This window comes from Aotus nancymaae, unplaced genomic scaffold, assembly GCF_030222135.1.
Source record: "Aotus nancymaae isolate 86718 unplaced genomic scaffold, 86718_ANA_hifiasm-v0.15.2.pri h1tg000067l, whole genome shotgun sequence".
Classification (NCBI taxonomy): Eukaryota; Metazoa; Chordata; class Mammalia; order Primates; family Aotidae; genus Aotus; species Aotus nancymaae.
The window spans coordinates 38968444-38994818 of record NW_026988482.1 but is presented as its reverse complement, the minus strand read 5'-3'; the positions used below and the strand labels follow the sequence as shown (position 1 = coordinate 38994818).

General features: G+C 39.8%; 1 protein-coding gene and 1 pseudogene across 3 annotated transcripts in view; both read left to right on the top strand.

Annotated features, from left to right (window-relative positions):
- The window catches only part of ADAMTS9 (ADAM metallopeptidase with thrombospondin type 1 motif 9), a 177741-nt gene that overhangs the window by 142492 nt on the left and 8874 nt on the right, over positions 1-26375 (top strand). The window contains exons 33-40 of one of the 3 annotated variants that reach the window (XM_021674927.2): positions 532-664; positions 880-974; positions 1086-1180; positions 1272-1405; positions 2797-2888; positions 8733-8837; positions 18920-19014; positions 24480-25968. In XM_021674927.2, coding sequence (XP_021530602.1) covers positions 532-664; positions 880-974; positions 1086-1180; positions 1272-1405; positions 2797-2888; positions 8733-8837; positions 18920-19009 — 744 coding nt within the window. In that variant the 3' untranslated portion in view covers positions 19010-19014; positions 24480-25968. Of the gene's footprint in view, positions 1-531; positions 665-879; positions 975-1085; positions 1181-1271; positions 1406-2796; positions 2889-8732; positions 8838-18919; positions 19015-24479; positions 25969-26375 lie in introns of those variants that run through there. The other 2 variants (XM_064367312.1, XM_021674928.2) reach the window with 2 other exon arrangements.
- LOC135270883 (5S ribosomal RNA) lies at positions 22814-22931 on the top strand (annotated as a pseudogene).

The window sequence follows — 26375 nt, the reverse complement described above, 5'->3', positions numbered from 1 at the left end:
CTGGAAGATTGTCACAAACCCCTGGCTCTGGACCAGGCAGCTCTCAGTCTTGAAAAGTGATCAGGCAAAAGTGTATGAAGAGTTGAAAGCAGTTAGGGTTTCAATCCTGGCTCCACGATGACCTTGAACAAATTCCTTAATATTCAAGCCCCACTCTCCCACCTGTAAAAATAGGATAATGATAATACTATCTCATCGTGTTACTGTGAGGCTTAAATGAAAAAATTGTGTGTGTGTGTGTATGTGTGTGTGTGTGTGTAGATATTTATAAAATTACACAGTTTTATACATACATATAAGTGTTTTATACATATATATGTTTTTATAAATGCATAAATATGAATCTATAAGGCTTAGCAAAGAGACTGGCCCATAGTAAGTGCTCAGTAAATGTCAGCTATTTATATTCAGCGACGCAGGGTCTGAAGTGACACCCTGTACGTGATGACGTCAGGGCTGAGCTCCACACCACTGGAAGCCTGTACCTCCCACATTCCGTCGCTACACCACTGACTCTCATTCGTCTTACAGTGCTCAGTGTCGTGTGGCATTGGAGTGATGCAGAGATCCGTGCAATGTTTAACCAATGAGGACCAACCCAGCCACTTATGCCACACTGATCTGAAGCCAGAAGAACGAAAAACCTGCCGTAATACCTATAACTGTAAGTTGGCCGAATGAAGTTATCTTTCTTTAGCACAAAGAACAGGCTCTCTTTGTTCATTTGATTGCCTGCCCTTTTTAGAAATACGGAATTTTTAATGAAGAAATCATTCCCTTTGCTAAAAAGTTTTAGTGTGAACAATGTCATTCATTCTGTAGGCAGATAATTCACATCTCAGAGTGTCACACCCTATTTTTGTGATTTGTGTTTTCTAGGTGAGTTACCCCAGAATTGCAAGGAGGTAAAAAGACTCAAAGGTGCCAGTGAAGATGGTGAATATTTCCTGATCATTAGAGGAAAGCTTCTGAAGGTGAATGTCAGATACCAGGCATTATTTCAAGAATATTTTTAGGGTGAGTGATCACTGCTCTCATCACCTCATTTCTGAGCCACTCTTCATGGGTTTTTTCTGGTCTTTCAGATATTCTGTGCAGGGATGCACTCTGACCACCCCAAAGAATACGTGACACTGGTGCATGGAGACTCTGAGAATTTCTCCGAGGTTTATGGGCACAGGTAGGAGAGCCAGGCTCAGAAGATCCCAGAGGCCTGGAGATCCCTGCAAATGCTTTCCCATCTTTACCAGAACATTCTCTCTATAATTTAGGTTACACAACCCAACGGAATGTCCCTATAACGGGAGCCGACGCGATGACTGCCAATGTCGGAAGGATTACACGGCGGCTGGATTTTCCAGTTTTCAGAAAATCAGAATAGACCTGACTAGTATGCAGATAATAAGTAAGTTAGTGAGGTGTCCTGGGGGAACGTGTGCATTTTCTCTCCATTCAGACAGAAGTATTCAAGGTAGAATAAACAGCAGATACAAAACCCCAAAGCTAAGAAATTCATGGGCAACATTCACCACCCCCCACTCCAGCTTTCAGCAGCACAGTGTACATGCTTACACGGGCGTAAAACTAATTTTATCCAATTGTCAATTTGCAGAAGAAAAAGGGAACACAGAATTACCTTTTCTAAACTTGCCCGTGCATGGGCTGATTTCATACTCTCGCCAACACTGCATCTCTGTTGGGGACATTAATCATAGGAGTGGTTAAGGACAGCTAAAATACCTCAACATGTTCCCTTGAATAAAGGAAAAACAGAAATAATGAATAATTAATTTTTCCTTATTAACATTATACCCATAGTATTGCTTTGCTCTTCTTTTGAGATAGGTTAAACGTGATTTGTACCAAGATACTTTAAATTTCCTTCAACTAGACTGATAAGGGTCTGCAGTTTCTCCACTTAGAAAAACCCCAGCTAAGACCCAAGGGTTCTACATGCTGAAGCAGGCAAGGGCCCCTTTCCTTGCAGAATGGAGCACTGGGATTTCCCTCTCACCAAAGTGTAGTGAACTGTAGAAAGATTAAGGCCATTCCTGAAAGACGAGGCAGAAAGATGAAACCTGCCTCTGGCCTCCAGTCTCCCTGGCAGACAGCTTTTGCAGGATTCTCAGTTTAACTCCTCCCTTTCCATGTGCAGAGCTCACCTCGGGAGCTACAATAGGGGTTAACAACATGCACTTAGGGTTGGCCTTGTATTTATTGGCTCTTTAAAAAATAAAAAATTATAGGCTAGCCCCGAACTTGAGAAACTGCCATTAATAATTTCAAGATGGGGGTTCTAATTGCTCCACATTTTGGCAATAATAGTGCCTAGGCCATGGGAGGACAGAGGAAACCTCAGGGAATCGCTCCTAAGTAGCTGGAAATGCTTGCTTCCTGGCTTATTTCCCGCTGGCCTGAAGCCTGAGATGCAGGATAACAGGAGGTTCTCAACCAGCCAATTACACTACGTTTAAGTGAGGTGATTCACATATTTATTTATGTAGGAATCAATTCCAAAGTCATTTGAAACCCCCTTTTTGACTTCCATACTGGGGGGAGACAGACAGGCAGGGCTGATGAAGCCCAGGGAACGAAGCTCTCAGAACCACAAATATAATGAGGAAAAAGCAAGCGAGCATCTGGATCCATTTGCTCACTAATACTTCATATTGCTCCTTTCTCTCCCATTCCCTCTTCTTCTTCTTCCCTTCTGTCTCCTTGTTAATGTCTTGTTCCTTCCTGGCCTTTCTCCCACTCTTACCCTCACCTGCCCTTATCCCCTTCTCCACCCCACAGCCACTGACTTACAGTTTGCAAGGACAAGCGAAGGACATCCTGTCCCTTTTGCCACAGCCGGAGACTGCTACAGCGCTGCCAAGTGCCCACAGGTATGTCCTTGGTGCCTTCCCCCTTGCCAGGGATTCACCTCCCACCTTCCCCAGGGACACCCTCATTTGCATCTGTTCCTGGGAACGTGATTAGAACAGTTGCTCTGCAGGGCAATTTGACCACATCTATCAAGAGCCTCACAAATGCTCTAGAGTCTAATCTCATAATTCAGCACCTGAAAGTGGATCCTAAGGAAATGATGGCAGCTACATGCCTAACTTCTGCGTTCAACAAAATGCATCAACTTAGAAACAAATTAGGTTTCGGGTGGCAGGGGCTTGGTTAAACAATTTATGATGGTTAAAAAAATGAATATTGTACAGTCAGCAGAGTGCTAGTAAATATTTAATGACTGACTCTTCCAAAAAGAAAAAAAAGGCCCTATTTTGTAACATTTGTCAATTGCCATGGTGTAAATACTCTCCCTGTAGTTGATTTCAAGCTGTCACCATTATGTCACTAAATGGAGGGCTAGGAAGAATGCAGACAATTGACTCTCAAAAGCCAGTTCAAGTGAGTGCTATTTATGAATCTGAATATCGCATGATATATAAACACTTATGAGACTAGACAGGAAAAAACAAGATACAAAACAGCATGTGTATTTTCTTATAACATATAAGTAGAGAAAAAGTCTGCAAGAACTTTTGCAAAATATTAGTGGGGTGTATTGATAAGTTTAACTTTGCCAGGTTTCCTTAGTTTTTCAAAATAAGCATGAAACCAATTTTTTTTAAAGAAATAAACGTTGGACCTAGAGATCTCAAAATTTCGACACTTACCTGGGTTTCCTTTGATTCCTTAATAGTAGTCAGAAATGGCTCTAGAATTGTCTTTGCAGCAAATCAGCTGACATTTCTTGAGTGCTTACTTTGTGCCCGGCACCATCCTTTTCACTGGAGACTCACAAACATTCATCCCTTGAGGAATTTATAGCCTATTGGAGAGCATGACAATGAATACCAATGAGATAATAATATATTCTAGAAATCTCCCGGGACCAAGGCTTGGGGCTCTGTGAATGTCATTGACTCAACCTGTTACCCCTTCCTCAGATCTACAAAGTTTGCAGTGTTCCGGCCAGAAGTGCAAAGTCATCATCTTCTGCTGGATGGCTTTTCAGCAGAGCCGCTCGGCAGCAATCTTTCTGCCCATTCTGTGGTTCTACACTTTCTTGCCTGAGAAAGGCGTGGCAAGTTTTAACTTGCCTTTTGAAACATGCTGTCATAATCAGCCCAGGCTAATTTTGCAAAGCAGGCATTGGTCCTTGCAAGAAGCTTCTGCCCTTGGAAGGCAGGACAAACAATGAATTCAGTGATCCTGGACAGGAGAACTTGGCCAGTTTGCTCTTCAGTTTGAAGGAGGTCTTCACAAAGCTGTCGTTAAACTCTGTCAAGAGTTTCTCACTTTGCCTGTGAGACTTCTAAAGTCTGAAGACTGGGAGTCCGTGATACATTCAGAATCTCAAGCCCTGTCTCCATAGGATGGATTTACCCCTAACTACAGAGAACGTCCAAAGACAAACACATCTGAATGTTCTTTTAACGAAGTGTTTTTTCAGCCTCAAGCTTTAGAAGAGTATTGCTAAACATTTTAGAGAAGTGGAGAGGAAGCTCTTAGGGGAGAAAGAAAATAAACAAAGGACATAATGGTAAAAAGAGCCTTTCTTCTATTACCCAGGAATCGAAAACTTTTGAAGTGCAGTTTTTTTTAGGGCAATTGATGGCTTCAAAAATCCCATTGGTATCTGTTGCATTTTAGTGGCTAATAGATTGGCCCTGTCCTGCCTTTTTCAAATATCTCAGGATTTTCCTGTTTCTATATGTGCATCCTTTGGGAAGCTTAAGTAAATGAAAATAATTTGCATTCATTTATTTTAATAATTCAGAGACAAATGAACTGATTGATTTGCTAAATCCTGACAATGAAGCAATTCCTAAATGGGAAAACCTAAAGCTTGTGAGAGGCTAATTTGTATTTTTTCCCAGATGATTCTTCAAACCATATTGGGTACTTTTAGAATTCAACTCCTTAGACATGTGTTGAGCACCAGCTATATTGATGCAAGATGTGAGTTTTTCAAATCAGTTTTCCAGGAAAAGGTTTGTAGAACGCGTGATTGTGCAGACTGCTTCAGAGTGGATGGTTCAGCCTTTGGCCTAGTGATTGCACAAAAATCAAAGCAGAATGATGCTGTGTTTCAGAATTTGTTTCTTTTACCTCATTGGCCACTATTGCTTTGTGTATGTATTTATTAATAACAGGGGGTTCCCCAACAGCTCTCACCTCAAGACATACCCAGAATATTTCTTATCCTAATGACAGTAGATGTGACACTGTTATTATTGATGGTATTAATAGCTAGCATTTATTATGCATTTATCTGTTAGTCACTGTACTCAGCATTGTCTATTCAATGTAGCATTTAAATATATATATAAATTTTAATATATTTAAAAATCACCATAATATTCTAAAAGAATTCCTTCTTTTTAAAGAGGAGAGTGAGGAGTAGAAATTGGGAAGATTCGCCCAAACCTACACAGCTGCTGCTCAGTAGAGTCTGGATTTGATCCTAAGTGTATCTGAATTCATATCCATGATAGTAGAGGTGTCTTTCTGATTCTGTTTTCAGGCAAAATTTCTGCAGTGTTTGCTCTTGTACTACAGAGAACAGGATTCCCCTTTGGTCTAAGCACATCTTTTGCAACCTTTAAGGACCATCTAGTACATGTCCTTAATCTAGTACCTCTTAATCGCTATTCTTTAGAATCAGCAACAGGAGGTAGTAGTTACAACATGTGTGCCCTTTAGACCCTGAAGATAAAGCCTTTAAGGGCAAAGATGTACCAGAGCAGAGCCAGAAAGAACATTAGGTCTTTACTTCTCTGGTGGAACTCAACTTTTAGAGTGCGAATAATCAGCTAGGACATTTACTGAAAATGCGGATCCCTAAACTGCAGAAGTCAGGAGAATGAGGCGGACGATCTCCTGTTGCTTCTGGGTTCATCAACCCCTCTGGGAAGACAGACCTTGTAGACATGTACATTGCGCATGCTCAGACACTGGATGCCCAGATCAGCTGGGGGCATTGTCCAGAAAGAAGCCAGGTCAGCAGCCTGGACCTCCTGAAAACTTCAGTGTCAAAGATCAAGTCTCCTTTCTCCTGCATTACAAGTGGGACGGGCAGTCTGAGTGGGAAGTAGAATGGAGGAAGAAAAGAGGGGCATTATGAATTATGCCCAGGCCATCCTAGTGCCAAGAATGCACCTCTTGGGGACCCATTCCTGGGGGCAGGAATTGTAGTAAGATAAGAAAATGGGGTCCCAGGCACAGTGGCTCACACCTGTAATCCCAGCACTTTGGGAGGCTGAGGCAGGTGGATCACTTGAGGTCAAGACCAGCCCGGCCAACATGGTGAAACTTTGTCTCTAGCAGAGAAAAAATTAGCTGGGTGTGGTGGTACACACCTGTAGTCCCAGCTACTCAGAAGGCTGAGGTAGCAGAATCGCTTGAACCCGGAAGGCAGAGGTTGCAGTGAGTCAAGATCGCATCACTGCACTCCAGCCTGGATGACAGAATGAGACTCTGTCTCAAAAAAAAAAAAGAAAGAAAGAAAATGGCCAATGAAATAATGCAACACACAGAATTCAGTATCTGAGGAGGCTTCAGTGCAGCTATAATCAGAAACATCTGAGCCTTGTGGCCATGCCACACAATAGCCATAAACCTCTGTATTGTCATAAAAATAATGTCCTCCGCATATATATATATTTGAGATGGAGTTTGACTATGTCACCCAGGCTGGAGTCCAGTGGCACAATCTCTGCTCACTTCAATCTCCACCTTCTGGGCTCAAGCGATTCTCTTGCCTCAGTCTCCTGAGTAGCTGGGACTACAGACACTCACCACCGTGGCCAGCTAATTTTTGTATTTAGTAGACAGGGTTTCACCATGTTGGGCCAGGATGGTCTCAAACTCCTGACATCAGGTGATCCACCCACCTCAGCCTCCCAGAGTGCTAGGATTACAGGTGTAAGCCACTGCACCTGGCCCAAAAATATTTTTTAAATATTACCTACTCTCTGCCAGGTAATGAGTGACATGCATTGTGCCTTCTGTCTAATCACCTCCTATTCACAGGTTAAGTCTTACTAATCCATTTTACAAATAGGTACCTTGCCTGAGATCACACTGAAAGTAAAGAGGGGAGCAAGATTCTAGGGTGAATCCCCCCTTTGTACACGTTTTCTCAGCCTCAGCACTGTTGACACTTCGGGCTGGAGAATTCTCTGTTGTGGACCACACTGCGCATCACAGCAACGTCCTTGGTCTCTACCCACCAGATGCTAATAGCAACAGCACTCCCTGTCCTCCACGGTTGTGACAAACAAAAATGTTTTCAGACGTTGCCAGATTTCTCCTCGGGTCAAAATCGTCCCCTGTTGAGAACCACTGATTTAGTCCAAACTAAGTCCTCTGGTCACCTCTATCTTGTGGAATCTAGTGCTCCCGAGGTGTTTATAAACTCTTGTTAGTCAATAGTTATGGAACTGGCATTGAGAGACCTCGAAGCTACACTTAGAGCTAGGATATAATATTTAAGTGACAAGTCATATGTTACAAACCATAGCTGATTCGATAAATGAAGCAATACCCTGCTCTCAATAAGCTTACTGTTATATTGGAGAGATCACATGAATACTTAGAAAACAGTTAGAAAATGTAGGACAGATGCCATCCTTTGCATGTCTACTAAGTGCCAGCCATATGCTACATGGCTGTTTTCATTTAGTCCTCTGTACGGTGCTCTGAGGGGAGAGAGTTTTAGTACCTTCCATTTTACAGATGAACAAACTGAGGTTCCAAGAGGTGAAAAAAATCTGTCCAGGATCTAATCACAGGTGAAAGAACTTTATTTACAAGCGGGTCTGACCAGCTGTGAGCTCCTCCTTGCCTCTCTTCTTGCTTTATAAAAGACTGTTTTGACAAAGTACTAGCTCATCAGGTTCAGAGAGAAAGCAATCAGGAGTGTTCATGTGTAATATTTTTAGCTCTGAAACCGCTCATTGTGGCATAAGAAGTCTCAAGAACAAAGTATTTCAGATGCCTTTGCGAAGTCATTTTTGAAACAGAGTGAGAGAGACAATTGGAGAAAGTAGTGAGAGGGTCTTTCTGCTGCACCGTCTCTTTAGAAATCAATATTGAGGCACCAGAGGCCATGTTCTGCAAGGCACCCTTGGAGGGGTTTGGAAGATCCCTTACGCCTGAAGCCACATCCCACAGGCCCAAGTGGTCTTGAGCAAGCCAACCCTGCCCTCTGCTGACCGTCCTGGGGAAAGCGCCTCTTCTTTGAAGTCCCGCCCTGCTGTGCTTAGTACGCAGTGTGCTAATCACCCCAGGGAGCTGAAAGCCCAGGAAGCTTGGCACCAAGATCTTGTTAGAAAAATTACACTGTGACATTTTGTTCCTGAAGGAATCTGGTAATTGTGAGCAACATCAGGACTGCTGTGTTAGGGAGGCCGAATGGAGCAAGGACTTTGAAGTCAGGAGGATGTGAGTTGGACTCTTACCGTATCCTGGAAAAGTTAATCACCTCCGCTAAGCCTCAGTTTCCCTGAAAAGAAAACGTCCTTCATAGAGCTCTTTTGAGGATGATTAAGATGATGCATGAAGAATGGCTGGCCCTGAACAAAACAAAACGCCATCAATAATTAGTAGCTATCACAATTAATAACATCCTTCTGTTTTCCGAAGTACCTTTTATTGTATCACCTTTGCCTTTGCTTTTGTTGAGGACATCACGTGGACTGAAAATCTCTTTTGTTGGCCGTCTGTTCCAGGGTCGTTTCAGCATCAACCTTTATGGAACTGGCCTGTCTTTAACTGAATCTGCCAGATGGATATCACAAGGGAATTACGCTGTCTCTGATATCAAGAAGTCGCCGGTAAGGTTCTGCAGATTGGTTGGGAGATGAATTTTGATCTTTCTTTCTTTCTTTTTCCTTCCTTCCTTCTTTCTTTCTCTTTTCTTTCTTTTTCTTCTTTCTTTCTTTCTTTTTCTTCTTTCTTTCTTTCCTTCTTTTTCTTCTTTCTTTTTCTTCTTTCTTTCTTTCCTTCTTTTTCTTCTTTCTTTCGTCTTTATAACTGTGGTAGTTGTGCTGAAGTAACAATCAAATGTGCTTTCCTTCTTAAGCGGTTTTACAGTGTCAGGAAGACCATTTAGGAAATAAACCTAGGGTGCAGTGTTTACATGTGATTAAAATGTGAGCGTCTTCTTCAATTCTGGTGAATTCTTCCTCAAGATATGAACCATCCAAGTAATTAGAAAAACCACCTAGCCAGGAAGGTAAAAGCAGGAAGAAACCTCTGTCGAGTATGTGGCTCAAACATCTTGCAGTTAGCCAGCTTGTGGTTCATTCTGTAAACCGAGGGGAAATGACCTCTTCTGTTTATTTAGAAAAATTGAAATACAGATGGAGCTGGAAGACAGCTAACTTATTGAGTGATCTATCTGGAGAGTTAGAGATACCCCCACCAGAGTCCACAATAATAACTTTTCACACTCTAAAACCTGGCTGCTTGAGGTGTGGTCTGTGCAGTGCATCAGTGTCACCTCGGGGCCTGCTGGAAATGCAGATTCTGGGGCCGAGACGAAGTGAGTCAGAGCCTACAGCTGAACAAGGTTTCAGGTGGTGATGGGCACAGTCCAGCTTGAGAAACACTGTGCTGTGCGGATGGTCCCCAACTTTTGAGGGTTCCACTTGAGTTTTCAACTTCACCATGGTTCCAAAGCAAAACGCGCCCAGTAGAAACTCTACTTTGAACACCCACACAACTGTTGTGTTTTTCACTCAGTACAGTATTCAATAAATTACGTGAAATATTCAACACTATTATAAAATAGGCTTTGTGTTAGATGATTTTGCCCTGCTATATATAGGCTAATGCAGATGTTCTGAGTACATTTAAGGTAGGCTAGGCTAGACTGTAATGTTCAGAAGGTTAGATATATTAAATGCATTTTTGACTTAATGATATTTTCGACTTGCAATGTGTTTATTGAGACATAACCCCATTGTGAACCGAGGAGCATGTTGACTGTGTACTGTTTCTCACCTTGGGTGTACAGTAGGATCACCTGAGAAATTTTAAAATGCACGTGCCCAGGTCCTTCCCACACAGATGAACTGAATCAGAACCTCTGAGAGTGGGCGGCCCTGGTAGAAGTAGAATTCAAAACTCCCCAGTGATTCAAATGTACAGCCATGTCAGAAACCGCTGCCACTTGACAGCCTTCCCTCTGAAGTCCTGAGAACGTGGGGCAGAAACCCGGCTCATGGAAAAATATGTCTAAGTTTTCCCAAGCATGGCCCCTTTCCCCAGCCCCACCTCAGCCAGGAGCCCTGCCTGGGGTTGCCTCAGAAATGTGAGTAAGGGAAGACAAAGAAGAGAGCTGGGAAAGTAGCGTATTATTACAAGGCAGAACTGCCAGATAAAATACAGGACACCTGGTTAAATTAGAATTTCAAATACACAATAAGGATCGCTTGATCCTAAGAGTTCGAGACCAGTCTGGGCAAGGTGGTGAGACCCCGGTTTTGCAAAACCTTTAAAAATTAGCTAGACATGGTGGTACTCGCCTGTAATCCCAGCTACTTGGAGGCTGAGGTGGGTGGATCCCTTGAGCCCAGGATGTCGAGGGGGCAGTGAGCCATGACTGCACCACTGCACTCCAGGCTTGACTGCAAAGTGAGATATCATCTCAAAAATCAAAACAAAACAAAACATGTACACAATGAACATTATTTACTGTAAGTATACTGTTATTACATGGGACATACTTTAAACATGTATATGTTGTTTATCTGAAACTCATATTTAATCAAGCATCCTGTATTTTTATTTTCTAAATCTGGAAATGCTATCACAAAACTTCCACTTATTCTCAAACTAAAAATGTAAAAAAGCAGTTCAACCTGCCTTTCTCACCTGAGAAAGGGGAGAAATATCCAATTGTGGCATCCCAGATTTGAAAATCTGCTCTTTTTCTAGCTGCCAGGATTAAGTAAATTTGTGTCTGTGAAAAAAACTATCTGACTCTCTCTTTTCTCCATTGAAGCCAATCAGTGACCTCCGATCTGATTAAATAGCCGTACTGATTACTTGTAAAAATTAGTCATTAAATATTTTTCCTTGCACTGAAAGGAATAAAGATAGCTGAGAGAGATTGCATGAGCTTTAGAATGTGCCCCGAAATTATAATTTTCTTCCCCCATTCCTTCCCTCCAAAATGTATACATTATGTTTCTTTTCTATGGACAAAATTTTTTATTGTGTACAACATGTTTTGGAATATACTGTATGTTTCAGTGACCCAGAACCAAAAAATTTTCCTGTCTAGTGCCACTGCACTGCAGCCTGGGTGATAGAGTGAGACTCTGTTAAAAAATAGGGAAATAAATAAATAAATATGTGATTGTAGGAAACCCATCTAGGTAAACTATGTAACATAAAGTGTAATTCTATTTGTTAGCTAGTTACTATCGTTTCAGCCAGAAACTAAAAATAATTAAGGCCAGGAGCGCCACCTTATGGAAAGAATGATCACTACATCGGCTGTTCCCCAAGGCTTCTGGGAGATACCTAAGTCGGAGGGAGCTGGGTATAATTGCCTGTAGGCATTTTTTTTTTTTTAATATTGGTGTACTTTGGCAGCTCAGAGAGTCTGAGCTTAAAATTAATCTCCAGGGCCTGTCAGGTACTCCTTATGAGTGTCTGGGAGCTGTGACTGAGCCCTCTTTAGCTCCCAGCAATCTGGAAAAACAATGCTTTATGCCTGACTTCCCCTGTGTGGTTCATAGAAAAACACTCCTAGCAATGATTCCTGAAAATAGGCTTCCACCGCCCAACACATTTGGGAAAAAATGCTAGTATGTTGTATGTCCTTCCTGAAGAGTCACAGTAAGCATTAGCTTGTGAGGGGGGATAAAGCATACAGGAAAGAAACCTGTGTGACTTTATTTGAACCAGGATTCCTCTAAAGCGGTGGTTCTCAAACTTGCAAGTACATCACCATCACCTGCAGGATTTGTTAAAACACAAGCACGTGGCCAGATGCAGTGGCTTGTGCTCAGAATCCCAGCACTTTGAAAGGCTGAGGCAGGAGGATTGCTTGAGTCCAGGAGTTCAAGACCAGCTTGGGCAACATAGGGAGAACCAATCTCTACAGAAAAAAAAAAATTAAATAGCTGGGTGTGGTGGTGTGCACCTGTAGTCTTAGCTACTCGGGAGGCGCCTGGGTGGTCGAGGCTGCATTGAGCCATAAACGCACCACCGTACTCCAGCCTGGGCAAAAGAGTGAGATCTCATCTCGAAACAAAACAAAACTAACCCACCATGGGATCAGTCTGAGGAGAGTCCAGAAATTGACATCTGTAACCATTTCCCAGATGATGCTGATGCCCCTGATCTGGGGTCACAGTGTGAGAACTACTAGCCTAAATGAAGCCAACCACAAAACCTTCTTTCCAAAGTTAAAGCTTTTAATTTCCCCAAATAACCAGGGTTCCATGAAACACACTTCAGGAATTGTGCCAGATCCTGTTCCCACTCAATACCTACTATGATCTGGCCCCTGAGGGCCTGTGTCCCAGTCTCCTCTGGGATGCTCAGACCCTGGCCAGTTATAATACTCTATTTTCCAAATAGCCCTGTTTCAGCTTTCAAATAATCATTCCTCACTTTCTTTTACTTTTCCGTTGGTAGCTACAGAGGGAAAAAACACAATGAAAACCTCAATTTTCCAAAGCTCCTTGGCAAATAAATGTTTTCCCCAAGCAAAACTAAAGGAGAGCTGTAGTCAGTCAAGATAAAACTAGATCTCCAGCAGCACTTGGAGAACAGCGATGCTGTCTCACTTCCAAGGGCAGAGCTGGTCAAAATCAGTCTCAATATCAAGTTCACTGTTCACTCCCTTGTGAGCAATGGAGAGCACGCTTTCTCTGGTTTTAACCTAATTATAGTTAAAATAGCTACTATTTATTAGGTAGCTTACATGCATTAAATCTGCATCTTCCTCCCAGCTGTGCCATCACCAGGAGATTGGAACAACAAAGTGAAAATAAGGCCAAATTCTTGGTAGGTTAAGTGGAGCAGGTGGTGGAATCAGCCTCTCCAGCCTGCAGCAGGCTCAGCCCTTGGTGCCACAGTGAAAACCATCAGTGGCTGCAGAGCACAGAGGTGAAGCACGTGGACTCTGAAATCTGACTGCCAGAGTCTGTGCCCACTGGCTCTGCCATCTTGGGCAAGTTATTTAACTTCTGGGAAAATAGGAGAGGGGAGAGGGGAACTGTTTGTTCATCTGTAAATGGGGGACTGTAGTAGCCCTTTCTCACTGGGTTCTTGTGAAGCTTAAATGAAATAAAAATGTAAAGCTGCTGGTATCCTAGTAGGCAAATAGCAGGAGCACAAGTATTAGCTATTAATGTTATAAAGTTTTCATAGCCCTGAGGCTTGCCATATTGTTTCAGAAGTTGGCCAAGGTGACTAAGGAAGGGAGCTTGCTTGAGACAGCTGGTGGGAAAGGCATGGAACTGCAGGGTAAGCCCAAGCTGAGCCTGTTCACGTGGCCACCACCTGACCCTAGAAATGAGTCATGTGGGATACCGCTTGGTTAGGGGTGGACTTCTGGGCAAATGCTTTGGTTGCACGAGCTCATCTAGGGGTCAAGTAAGTTACTCCTCACTCACAGCTTAGATCGCTGCATGACAGACACCCAGACAGAAAGGAGACCATGGCCTAGAGGTGAGGTCTGAGAGAAAATGTCAGAATTTCAAGCTCCTCTGCGAGCGATAGTATATACCCTCAGCTCTACAACGTGTCAGGATTCCTCTGCAGCCCCCCATGCCCATTCTTAGAGCTGCCCATTTTGGTCTCCTCCAGGTAGAAGATTCTGGAACACGCCTTCAGAGACAGGCAGCATGAAGGGATGATCACGTCCTGGCTGGGTGTGAGAGGCGCTTACAGGACTTTGCAGGGTCAGGCAAGAACTAGGGCCAGTGTTCTAAGGGATATGGTCTAACAGGCATTCCTGTGCTAGAAAAAGGACTGTAAATCAAAGAATTGCTTTTAAATTAAAAAATAATGAAAGTTCTGTTACCATAGAGGAGACAGACTCAGTTCCTATTGTTCAGTTCACTTGCGAACAATGGAGTTCAAGTACCTGAAATAAACACACGTGTGAACACACGTATATTCTCAGTGCCATCCACTCTCATGTATCAATCTTGGCTGCCTCCAAACTTGCAGTTAACTTATGAAAGTCCAACTATCCGCCAAGTGTACAAATCATACCACAGACCAGTAGAGTAAGAAAGTCCAACTATCCGCCAAGTGTACAAATCATACCACAGACCAGTAGAGTAAAATGCTGTACATTTACATTTTACGTAGCGTAATTTTTATTCTGTATCTTCCTATAGAAATTAGACATTTATACATATGTTCATATATAGCAAATGTCCAGGCCTCTATTCAGAAAAAAAAAACACCTATATGCTATGTTTTATGAGCAATTAAGGAGATAGGAGGAATGGTGTAAACCCAGTACTGGCTTTATTTTTTAAATTTTATAATTTTGTAATTACTCTGACTTTTACTCATTCCCTGAAAACAGGCTATGACGGATATTTACACATTAAAAATATCTCTATGATAATAGCAGTTAATATTTATTGAGCACGTATATTAGGCCAAGTACTATGCTAAGCACATTATGTGCATGATCTCATTTACAGCAAACCTGTGGGGGGTACTATTATTATCCCTATTTTACAGATGAACCAGGAACTGAGGCTTAAGAGATAGTTAAAGATGCAGTACAAGCTCCGGCAGTCCAATTCAGGTTATCTCCTCTGCTGGGTCAGAAGGGTTTGAGTAAAGCATAAGTTGTGATGATACAGAAGACATTTTTAGCCTACCTGTAAAGGCCCCTGGCCCTATACTTAAGCCTGGTGAGAAAGTTCCTCACTGGAGTCCAGTTAGTCTGGCGTCAAATCCAGTTGCTGGTGGCATGGGCCAGCTCCAGAATTACCACAGGCCCCTAAAACCAAGACCAGGTGGGAGGGTAGAAATAACTCCCAGCTCAGTTCCAATCATCAGCAAATGTATGCAAAGTTTTAAAAATAAAGAGAAAATATTTTGTCCTGTTTTATTGTTAAACTGGCGCTAGTTTTTATTTCTTTTGTGCTTTTATTGATATATCATAGTTGTACATATTTTTGGTTATACATGTGATATTTTGATTCATGCATACAATGTGTAATGATCAAATCAGAGTAATTGGGATACCCAACACCTCAAACATTTATCTTCTCTTTGAGTTGGGAACATTACAGTTCTTCTCTTCTAGCTATTTTGAAACATATAATTAATAATTGTTAATGATCTATATTAAATACGTTATTTATAATATATTAATATACTATATATTATATTATTTTATTATAATACATAGTATAATATATATAAGATTATCATAATACATTATACTATATATTTTATGTATAAATATATAAAAATTTTATATATAAATTTTATACATAAATGATATATAAATGGTTATATATAATAAATTATTAAATATAGTTTTTCTACTGTAGTATCAAATACTATAACTTACTTCTAATTGCATTTTTGTACTCATCTTTTTTTCAAATGAGATTATACATTGTTTTCAAGAAGGTTTCTTAGTTCAGCTGTATGAAGCAAATCTTCATGACTTTTGACCTAGTTCTGAGAATGTAACCCAAAAAAATCCTAAAATGTAGGGACAAATATGTTCATCATAGTAGTATTTCCAGAAGTGGAAGATATGAAATATTGTGCAGGCGCAGAGGGTGGAGGGGTGGAATTATGTGACATGGTAATTATACGCAATGGAATATGAGGTCACAATTAAACAAGGACTTTTTCACAGCATGGTAAAGCTTAAGGGGAACTGATTAGCAGGGCATTCTTAACTGCAGTTCCAAAAGAAGAATTCGGCTTCAGCCTTTTATTCATCCATTTATTTAACAAACGTATGTTTTGTATCATTATGAGCCACACATAGTGGTAGGTTCTGGATACTCCCAGGTTTTAACAGGATGCTGGTCTTGTAATAATGTTGCTGACATTCCAGTAGGATGACAGATGTTAAAGGAAGAATTACCCAATTATAGGGTGCTTTGCAGCAGATAACCAGGTCAGGAAGGTTTCTCAGAGGAAATGGCCTTTGAACTGAGTTCTGAAGAATTTACCAGGCCAAAGTTGGGGTGGTTCAGTATGCACAGAGAAGGAGAGAGAGGAGAGTTCCAATCAGAGAGAATGACACATGCCAAGGCCTTGTAATGTAAGGAGCATGTCAGAAGAACAACCCAAAGAAATTCATGTGTTGAGTAGAGAATTGTACCAGATGAATGTGCAGAGGCAAAGACAGACTCTAAGGAGTGCAGGTCTTTAAACTAGGAGTTGGCATACTTTGCAAATTGCCAGATGGTAAAGATTTAAGTCTTGAAGGGCCAAGAAGCAAATATATGTATTTGTATGTCAAGAGAGAAAACAAATTTGCACAAAATTTTTATTGGTTAAATTCAAAATACAATTATAAGAATTGAGTATAACTTTTTGTAATACAGATCACCTGAGGAGATGAATGGGATATTGGGAAGGAAAATATTTTGCTTAATCAATGTTCTCTATTATCAAAATTGATTGTAAATGTTTATCTATTAATGCTGAGCTGAAAAGAGATATTATATATTTTGTCTTTCTAAATGCCTTTCTACATGCATTAATATTGCCAAATACTGGTATCTGTCCATAACCATATAATGTTAATTAAGCATATTCATGGTTTGGAGGGCATACATAGAATTCTATTAGAGTTTTCTTTTGATATTTGCCTTTTAGCATGTCACTACATTGCGTATTAATCACTTACAATTGAAAATGAGATGGAAGCTCCTCAGTTGCTAGTTAAATGGATTTTAATATATAAAGATTTCCTTTGCATTTATATCAAAGTCTGAAAAACAGTGCTGGAACTGCAGTTTAAGCTCAGAAAATATATTCACTGTAAATTTGTGTGTAATAGAGAAGTGATTTCCTGTTTTAACTTTTGACAGCATGGGAAGTGTGTAAAACAGTCTAACATTACTTGTGATCCAAACAGTGTTGTCAGTGAAATTACTTTACCACAGTATAAGTTTTGCCTATAAGTACAATTTTGCCCTGTAATTTTAGGTACAATTCATTAAGAAACATGATCAACTCTGAAGTAAAAGCTAATATTCAGAGACATTAAGTGTTGAATTACAGTGACTGAGAGCAATTCTAATTCAAAAAATTATAATCTTGACCCTGAGCTCAAAAATCAGAGTAAAATTTTACTACTTGTAAGCCATCAAATTGCTGTGTAGTAGGACAAGTCGAGGTCTGACTACACAGCAATTTGATGGCTTACAAGTAGTAAAGTAAGCCATCAGTTCTGACAAAAGAAATTCACAAAACAGATGATGGGTAAGTCCATGATAAAAAATAAAGTTCACAATTGACACTACTAATTCTATAGCACTTGATAGGTCAAATATTTTCCACAAAGTACTCGCAAATGAATAATACAGTGAATAACCATTGGCTTTAAACATTGAACAGCTGCACCAACTTTGTAAATTTGTCCAACTAAAGCTTTTTATGCTCCATGCATATTTTTACTACCATCAGTTGTGAACACATCTTACCAGATTCCACTTCCATTGATCTGCAGGTCTTTCTCAACCTTTTGAAATATTCTCACCTGTACTTGTTTCACAAACTATTCCACTATTCCACTAGTTCCACTAGACTATTCGTAGAGACTAATTCTTTAGACACTTCAGACTGGGCATTTTCTCCTCAAAGAAATGATAACATCTGAATAACATCAGTAATATGTGTTGACTCATCAAAAGCCAGTGAAAACCACTCAAAATAACCTGGCTTGTTTTTTAATTGTCTATTGATGTGGTTCTCAATGTTACTAGCTTTTTAAGCAATAGTCCTTGCCAAAAGGGTAGTTAAGTTTGTTTTCTCTGGACACATTTCTTCAGATGTTGCAGTTAAACAGAATTTAATGAATTCACAATTAGCAAATTGTTTTTCTTGCTTGGCTAACAAATGAGCAACCTGGAAACTTATTTATTTTTATTTTTTGTTGAGGGATATGCTATGGTGATATATTCCATTTTAAATTTTCTAAATTTTTGACTATTGCTTTCCTGTGAGTTGGAAATATCGTGATGAGTATTTAGGTTGGTGATGGTATATATGGTATTCTTTTAGCACAGCTATAGTGTCATTTCATAATAATCACAATACTTTGTCATCTAAATTTGATAACAAAATAATCCACATGCCATTCTACCTTAAAAGTGTAACATTTAAAGTCCACATTTCTCTTCTTTTCTTGGTTTGTCATAATGGTATACACTGGTAATAAGCACATAAAGTGTAATGATCTAGCAATACACATGGTGCTCAAAACACTCTCACATTAAAACAATGTCACTGTGATTTGTTCTGCACCAAGCAGCAGTGTGAAGCTGAGACTCAATTCTGTTTTTACAGCATGAAAGCAGCTATAGACATCAGGTAAATAAATGAATGTGGCTGTGTTCCAATAAAACTTTATTAATAGATACTGAAATTTGAATTTCATATGATTTTATGTGTCAAGAAATATTATTTTTAGTTTACTTTTTCTCAATTGTTTAAAAATATAAAAATCATCCTTAGCTTGCAAGCCACACAAAAACAGGTGGTGGGCTGGATTTGGCTCACAAGCTGAAGTTTGCCAGCCCCTGCTTTAGACCATGGTGAGTATGATGGGCTTCATGTCAGTTCAGAAGGCCCACTTACTGTGTGTATAAGAACATTTTCCCAGAAAGCTAGTGCAGGCCCTGAAAACACTAACCAAGCAGGTAGCCTAAGATGATGCATCTCCTTGCAGGATGGTACCCGAGTCATAGGGAAATGCGGTGGTTACTGTGGGAAATGCACTCCATCCTCTGGTACTGGCCTGGAAGTGCGAGTTTTATAGCTAAGGTAAGTAGTCCTGTGTCTGTCTCTCTGTCTTTTATTTTTTATGTAGCATAGATGATCAAATGTGGGTGGACGGACAGGGTTATAGTTAAGCATCTTGAAGCTGACCCAATACTGTTGTACCTTTTTATCTTATGAGCCTCTGTTCTCACATGACTGAAGCTGTCGGTTCTCTGCCATTAGACATGGGTTCCCTTCTGCAGAGCTGGCCTTTTTTATTTACTTACTTTGAAATTTTAGATTCAGGAGGTACATGTGCAAATTTGTTACACTGATATATTGTGTTGAGTTGTAGGCTTCGTTTGAACACATCACCCCAACAGTGAATGCAGTATTCAATAGATAGATTTTCCTTCCCTCCCTCTTCTCTTTCGGAGTCACCAGTGTCCATTATTTCTGTCTTTATGTCCATGTGTACCCAATGTTCCACTCCCAATTATAAGCAAGAGCATATGGTATTCGGTTTTTGTTTCTGTGTTAATTCACTTAGGAAAATGGCCTCCAGCTGCATCTGTATTGCTGCAAAGGACATGATTACATTCTTTTTTGTGGTTGCATAATATTCCATCATGTATACAGATCGTATTTTTAAAATCCAATCCACCATTAATGGGCACCTGATTCCATCTTTGCTATTGTGAATAGTGCTGCAATAAACATGTTAGTGCAGGTGTTTTTGGTTGAATGATTTATTTTCTTTTTGATATATACTCAGTAATGGATTGCTGAGTCAAATGGTAATTCTGTTTTTAGTTCTTTCAGAAATCACCAGGGCTGGGCATGGTGGCTTACGCCTGTAATCCCAGCACTTTGGGAGGCCACGGTGGGCAGATCACGAGGTCAGGAGTTTGAGACCAGCCTGCCCCAATATGGTGAAATCCCATCTCTACTAAAAATACAAAAATTAGCTGGGTGTGGTGGCATGCACCTGTAGTCCTAGCTACTTGTGTGGCCGAGGCAGGAGAATCGCTTGAACCCGGGAGGCAGAGGTTGCAGTGAGCCGAGATCACGCCATTGCCCTCCAGCCTGGGCAGCAGAGTGAGGTTCTGTCTCAAAAAAAAAAAGAAAGAAAGAAAGAAAGAAAGAAAAAGAAAAGAGAAAAGAAATCTCCCAACTGTTTTTCACAGAGGTTGAACTAATTTATGATCCCACCAACAATGTAGTCCATTTTTCTCTGCAATCTCACCAATAGCTGTTATCTTTCTACTTTGTAAGAATAGTCATTCTGATGGGCATGAGACGTTATCTCCTTGTCTTTTTCACTTGCATTTCTGTGATGATTGTAATGTTCAGCATTTTTTTCATATATTTGTCGCCTGCTTATGTGTCTTCTTTTGAGAAGTATCTGCCCATGTCCTTTGCCTACTTTTTAATAGCGTTGTTTGTTTTTTTTCTTGTTGATTTGCTTAAGTTCCTTATAGATTCTGGGTATTAGTACTTTATCAAATGTTTAGTTCGTTTTCTCCTGTTCTCTAGGTTGTCTGTCTATTCTGTTGGTAGTTTATTTTGCTGTGCAGAAGCTCTTTAGTTTAGTTAGGTCTCCATTATCAATTTTTGTTTTGTTGCATTTGCTTTTGAGGACTTAGTCATAAATTATTTGCCTAGGCCAATGTCCGGAAGACTGTTTCCTGGGTTTTCTTCTAGAATTTTTATGATTTGAAGTCTTACATTTAAGTCTTCAATCTATCCTGAGTTACTTTTTGTATATGGTGAGAGATAGAGATTCCATTTCATTCTTCTGTGTATGGTTAGCCAGTTTTCCCAGCATATATAACCAGTTGGTTATAGATGTATAGCTTTGTTTCTGGGTTCTTTATTCTGTTCCATTGGTTTATGTGTCTGTTTCTGTACCAGCGCCATGTTGTTTTGGTTACCTTATAGTAAGGTATAGTTTGCTGCCATAGACTACAGTTTGAAGTCCAGTAAGATGATATCTCTGGCTTCGCTCTTTTGCTTAGGATTGCTTTTGCTATTTAGACTCTGCTTTGGTTTTATATCAATTTTAGAATAGTTCTTCTCCTAACTCTGTGAAGAATAACATTGGTAATTTGATAGAAATTTTGTTGAATCTGTAGATTTCTTTGGGCAGTACGGACATTTTAATGCTATTGATTCTTCCAGTCGATGAGCATGGAACGTTTTTCTATTTGTGTCATCTGTGATTTCCTTAAGCAATGTTTATAGTTCTTCTTGTAGAGATGTTTTACATGCTTGGTTAGATGTATTCCTAAGTATTTTATTCTTTTTTTGGTGATTGTAAATGGATTGCATTCTTGATTTGGTTCTCAATTTGAATGTTATTTGTGTATGGAAATGCTTCTGATTTTTGTACATTTATTTTGCATCCTGAAAATTTACTAAAGTCATTTATCAGGTCTAGGAATATTTTGGTGGAATCTTTAGGGTTTTCTGTGTATAGAATCATATTGTCAGTGAATGAAGGTGATTTGACTTCTTCTTTTCTTGTTTGGATGTCCTTTCTCTCTTTCTCTTGCCTGATGCTCTAAGATTTCCAATACTATGTTGAATAATAGTGGTGAGAGTACACATTCTTGTCTTGTTCCAGTTCTTAGGAGGAATGCTTCCAACTTTTGCCTATTCATTATTATATTGACTGTGGGTTTGTTATAGATGGCTTTTATTATTTTGAGATGTGTTCCTTTGACATCTTGTTCCTTGTAGGTTTTTATCATGAAGGGATGTTGGATTTTATGAAATGCTTTTTCTGCATCTATTTACATGATCGTAGTGTTTTTGTTTTTAATTGTTTGCATAGTGAATCACATTTACAGATTTGCATGTGTTGAATGATCCTTGCCTCCCAAGAATAAAGCCCACTTGATCATGGTAGATTATCTTTATGGTATGTTGCTGGATTCAGTTTGCTAGTATTTCATTGAGGATTTTCACGTCAGTGTTCATCAGGGATATTAGTCTGTAGTTTTCTTTTTTTTTGTTGTGTCTTTGCCAGATATTGGCATCAGGATGATACAGGTTACATAGAATGAGTTAGGAAGAAATATCTCCTCTTTGATTATTTTTTAATTGTTTTAGTAGGATTGGGACCAGCTCTTTGCAGAGCTTATTTAAAATTGCTATTTATTGGGCTGCATCTCTAGGGGTCCTGCTTCATTAGGTCTCTGGTAGATTCAGGGATCTGTAATTTTAATTCAGGGAATTCTGATAAAAGTGAATCACAGCTCATTCTTTGAGGAATACTTCCCAAGAATGTAATAGTAATAACCACAATGGCATTTGTTGAGCAATATTTCATTGAATCCTCACAACAAAACTGTGTGGAGGGGCTGCCATTTTACATATGAGGAAGCTGAACCCCAAAACAAGTAACTTGCTTAAGATCATGATGAAGCTGGGCATGGTGGCTCATGCCTATGGCAGGAAGATCACTTAAGGTCAGGAGTTCAAGACCAGCCTGGCCAACATGATGAAACCCCGTCTCTACTACAAATTCAAAATTTAGCTGGGTGTGTTGGTGCATGCCTGTAGTCCTAGCTACTAGGGAGGCTGAGGCAGGAGAATCACTTGAACCTGTTGGGCAGAGGTTGCAGTCAGCCAAGATCACGCCACTGCACTCCAGCCTGGATGACAGAGTGAGACTCTGTCTCAAAAAGATAAAAAAGATGAAAAGGTAATGGTAAATTCCCTCATGAGAACCCAGAGTGTCCTACACTAAAGCCAGTGTTCCTAATTGCTGCAATGTGCCACACCCTCTCTTACTCATAGTGTGTTCCAAGGACCAGTGTGATCAGCTTCACCTAGGAACTTGTTAGAAATGCGTGTCGTCCATGCCATACCACCCTGAACACACCCAATCTCATCTGATCTTGGCTGCTAAGCAGGGTCAGGCCTGGTTAGTACTTGGATGGGAGACCACCTGGGAATACTGGGTGCTGTAGGCTTTTAAAAAATAAAAAAATAAAATAAAGAAAATGCACAATATCAGGCCTCACTCTATACCTGTGAAATCAGAATCTGCATTTTAACAAAGTCGACAGGAGTCATGCATGTTAAAGTTCGGCAGTCCCTGACCTAAGTACATAATGCCAGAAAGTGATTATTCTGCTGAGTAAAGGACTGAATTGGTCAATCTTTTTATCATCCCAGTGCCTTCAGCTACAAGGGATGAGCTCGACCAATTCTTGTGACCCTCCTGCATCTTCCCTCAAGCTTCCAGTAGCCCATTACCTTGTAAGGCTCTTGAACATCCTGATAAAAGAGTGCCTATTTGGCATTTAGGATTATTTCTGTTGCAAGGAGCTAAGGAAATTTATTATCTTAAGTAACTGAGATATCCAAGAAGTATGCTAGCTTCAGGCATGGCTAGATCCAGAAGTTCAAACAGTCATCAGTGTTCTTTCTTTCTTCATTAATCAGCAATGATTGCCTCTTAAATGGCTTTATTCTGAGGCAGATCATCACCCCCACACCATGGTCCTGGGCAGCTCAAGGATTATATCATCCTTACAATGCATGATTCAAGTAAATACTCATCCCCTAGCATGCATTCTGCAAAATAACTCTGTTTAGCTCTGGTTAGGTCACATGGTCATTTTTAAATCATTCACAGCATCCAAGGATTGGAGATCATGTACCCACCTAGAGTCAGGTGATCAACAGCTTCAGTCAGAAGAGGGATGGTTTCCAAAGGACAAGAAAGTGTTGTGTTATCAGAAAGGGGGAAATGGGATGGAGGCATGCAAAAGTCAGCAGGCATCCACTAGAGATCACCATCATATATGTACTTTATTTTATGTCTAAGGAGATAAATTTTGTATATATGTTATATGCAGTAAATTTTATGCGTAAGTACATATATACAATATTTATATACATAAATATATATTTATAGAAAAAAGACTAGAAGGTAACACCAAAATACCCACATATGAAGAGCAGTTATCTCAGGTGGGGAGATTTTAGGCTAGTGGGTTTTTAAATTTTATTCTTTATTACTTCCCTGAAACTTGCATGTTTTTTACAGCAAACAAACATTAATTTTAAAATCTAGTGCCAGCTGTGGTGGTTCACGCATATAATCCCAGCACTCTGGGAGGCTAAGACTGGAGGATTTCTTGAGTCCAGGATGTTGAAACCAGCCTGGGCAACATAGTGAGACTCCCATTTCTGCAAAATAATAATAATAATAATAATAATAATAATAATAATTAGCTGGGCATGATGGTGTGCACCTGCAGACCCAGCTAGTTGGGAGACTGAGATGGGACGATTGCTTGCCCAGGAGGTCAAGGCTGCAGTGAGCCATGGTTATGCCATTGCACTCCAGCCTGGGTGACAGAATGAGACTGTGACTTAGAAAAAATAAAAATAAAATCCAGAGAAAATAAGTGTTAATTTTAAATTCTGTATGTAAAAATGTATCAGTTGACTATTCTTAACTTATGGCTTTTGAGGCAGAAGGTTTATATTTTCTGGTCTGTTTATTTCAGGTGCTCTGAAGAGGAAGCCATTATAGGATGGATGAAGGATAGTAATGCAATACCTCCACCTTAATTTGGGTGCATGTGTGTGTGTGCGTGTGTGTGTGTGTATATGTGTGTGAGAGAGACTTGTATGCTTGTGTGTGTAAATGTGTATACATATACATATATATACATATATACACATACATATATACACATATATATGTGTGTATGTATATATGTGGAATATCCTAATGATGTAAAGTTTAATATTTATGTTTGAAATTATTTATTGTGATGTAATATTTTTGTACGTAAAATGATTCTATTATGACTGCCTTTGCATGTAGTACTATGACAAAGTGATCCTTCATTATCACGGTACACTATTGTTTACTTTTCATCTGTAAATGTTCTGTTTTTGCTTTTTTAAAATGAACATTTTTAAAACAACCTACCCATCATCAAGGTGCTATGAGAGTTATGTAAAAAGTATTTTTGTCATTTCTAGGCAAGTATCACCCAATAAGTAAGTTCATAATATCGCAGATTGTACCGACTATTAACTATGTTAAATATCTATTCAGTTTCATGTGATCTCTGGGAAAAAACAATATGCTGCCTTGGTGCTAATATTGTATGTATTTAAATGATCTTCAGACTCAGAAATATAAACACTTTTAATGAAAGGGAGGCACAGAAGGACAATTTCCAGTGCACAGAATCACTTGGATGAAATAAGACCAGCTCTTTACCCTTATTTTTGGACATGCTTTTTTTAGAAGAGACTTGGACTTTGTCCTTATTGTTGTTAGTGTTAATATTCTTTGCTTCAGCCCACGGTGCCTTGGTCTCTCTACAATCAAATGGAGGATCCCCCAAGCAGCTTCCTTACAGAGTGACATTGGGAAAGTGAAATCCTCTCACCATTTTGCCAAGATACTCTAAAATGACATCCCAGTTTACCAGTAGGAAGACAGAGGATGCACAGAATGGGTGTGACCTTCAGCTCACTAGCTCACCTGGAGAAGTTTAGAACCAGGTTCTGAATCATCAGGATTGCGTTTTGCATGAAAGCATTGGCTGGTGACGTGACTTCTTGTCAGGCCATGAGCCTAACACCCTGCCAGTTTTCATGGGCACTGCAGTAATGGACATTTGTGTGAAGAAATGAACTGTGGAGTACAAAATGCTTTGAGTCTTTCTGATTGTTCATTAATTCACTTCTTTTGTTACTTCTTTGCAAAATGGAAGTGCTGAAGCCATGGTCTTTCTGTCCTTCCAAACTGATGAAAGGAAGCCTTTGCCAATGGCCCATGGAAGACACTTGGTTTGAAAAACCCTGCCCACTTCCAAAGACCAAAGAGATTAAGAAAAGCCTGGCAGTATTCTCCAACTCCAAGCAAGCTCTAGAGTGCTCCAGGAAAATTTATATTCAGTATATGAATAAGTGTTATTCTCCATTATTAATATGTTCTTAAAATATATTATGAATAAATACATCACCACACCGAAACCATTTGTGTTTTGCATAGTTTCTGGACTCTTGATTCAAGTTGAAGTAAAAATGTCTCTAGTTTCCAGATTGAGAAGAAGTGAAGATTTTTTTATTTCATCTATTACAATTGCCATTCTAGAGACAGATAGGAATGGGGATTAAGAATAAGATCTGTCTTTTCATCATGCAAAAATCAGTTAAAGTGATTTTTCTGGAAACTGGGAACTACCCCTCTTGGAAAACAAATGAGAAAACAAAACAAAATATTTAGGTGGGATTTGAGCACTTAATTGTTCATTTTATATGGCAGTAGTTCCTACCCTGTACGGTGTCCAGGGAAAAATGAGAGCTTTCTAAGTAAGTCTACTAAAAGCAAATTATAACCGAAAATTCACCGTATGCCAGGCCTTTTACTTATATTGTTT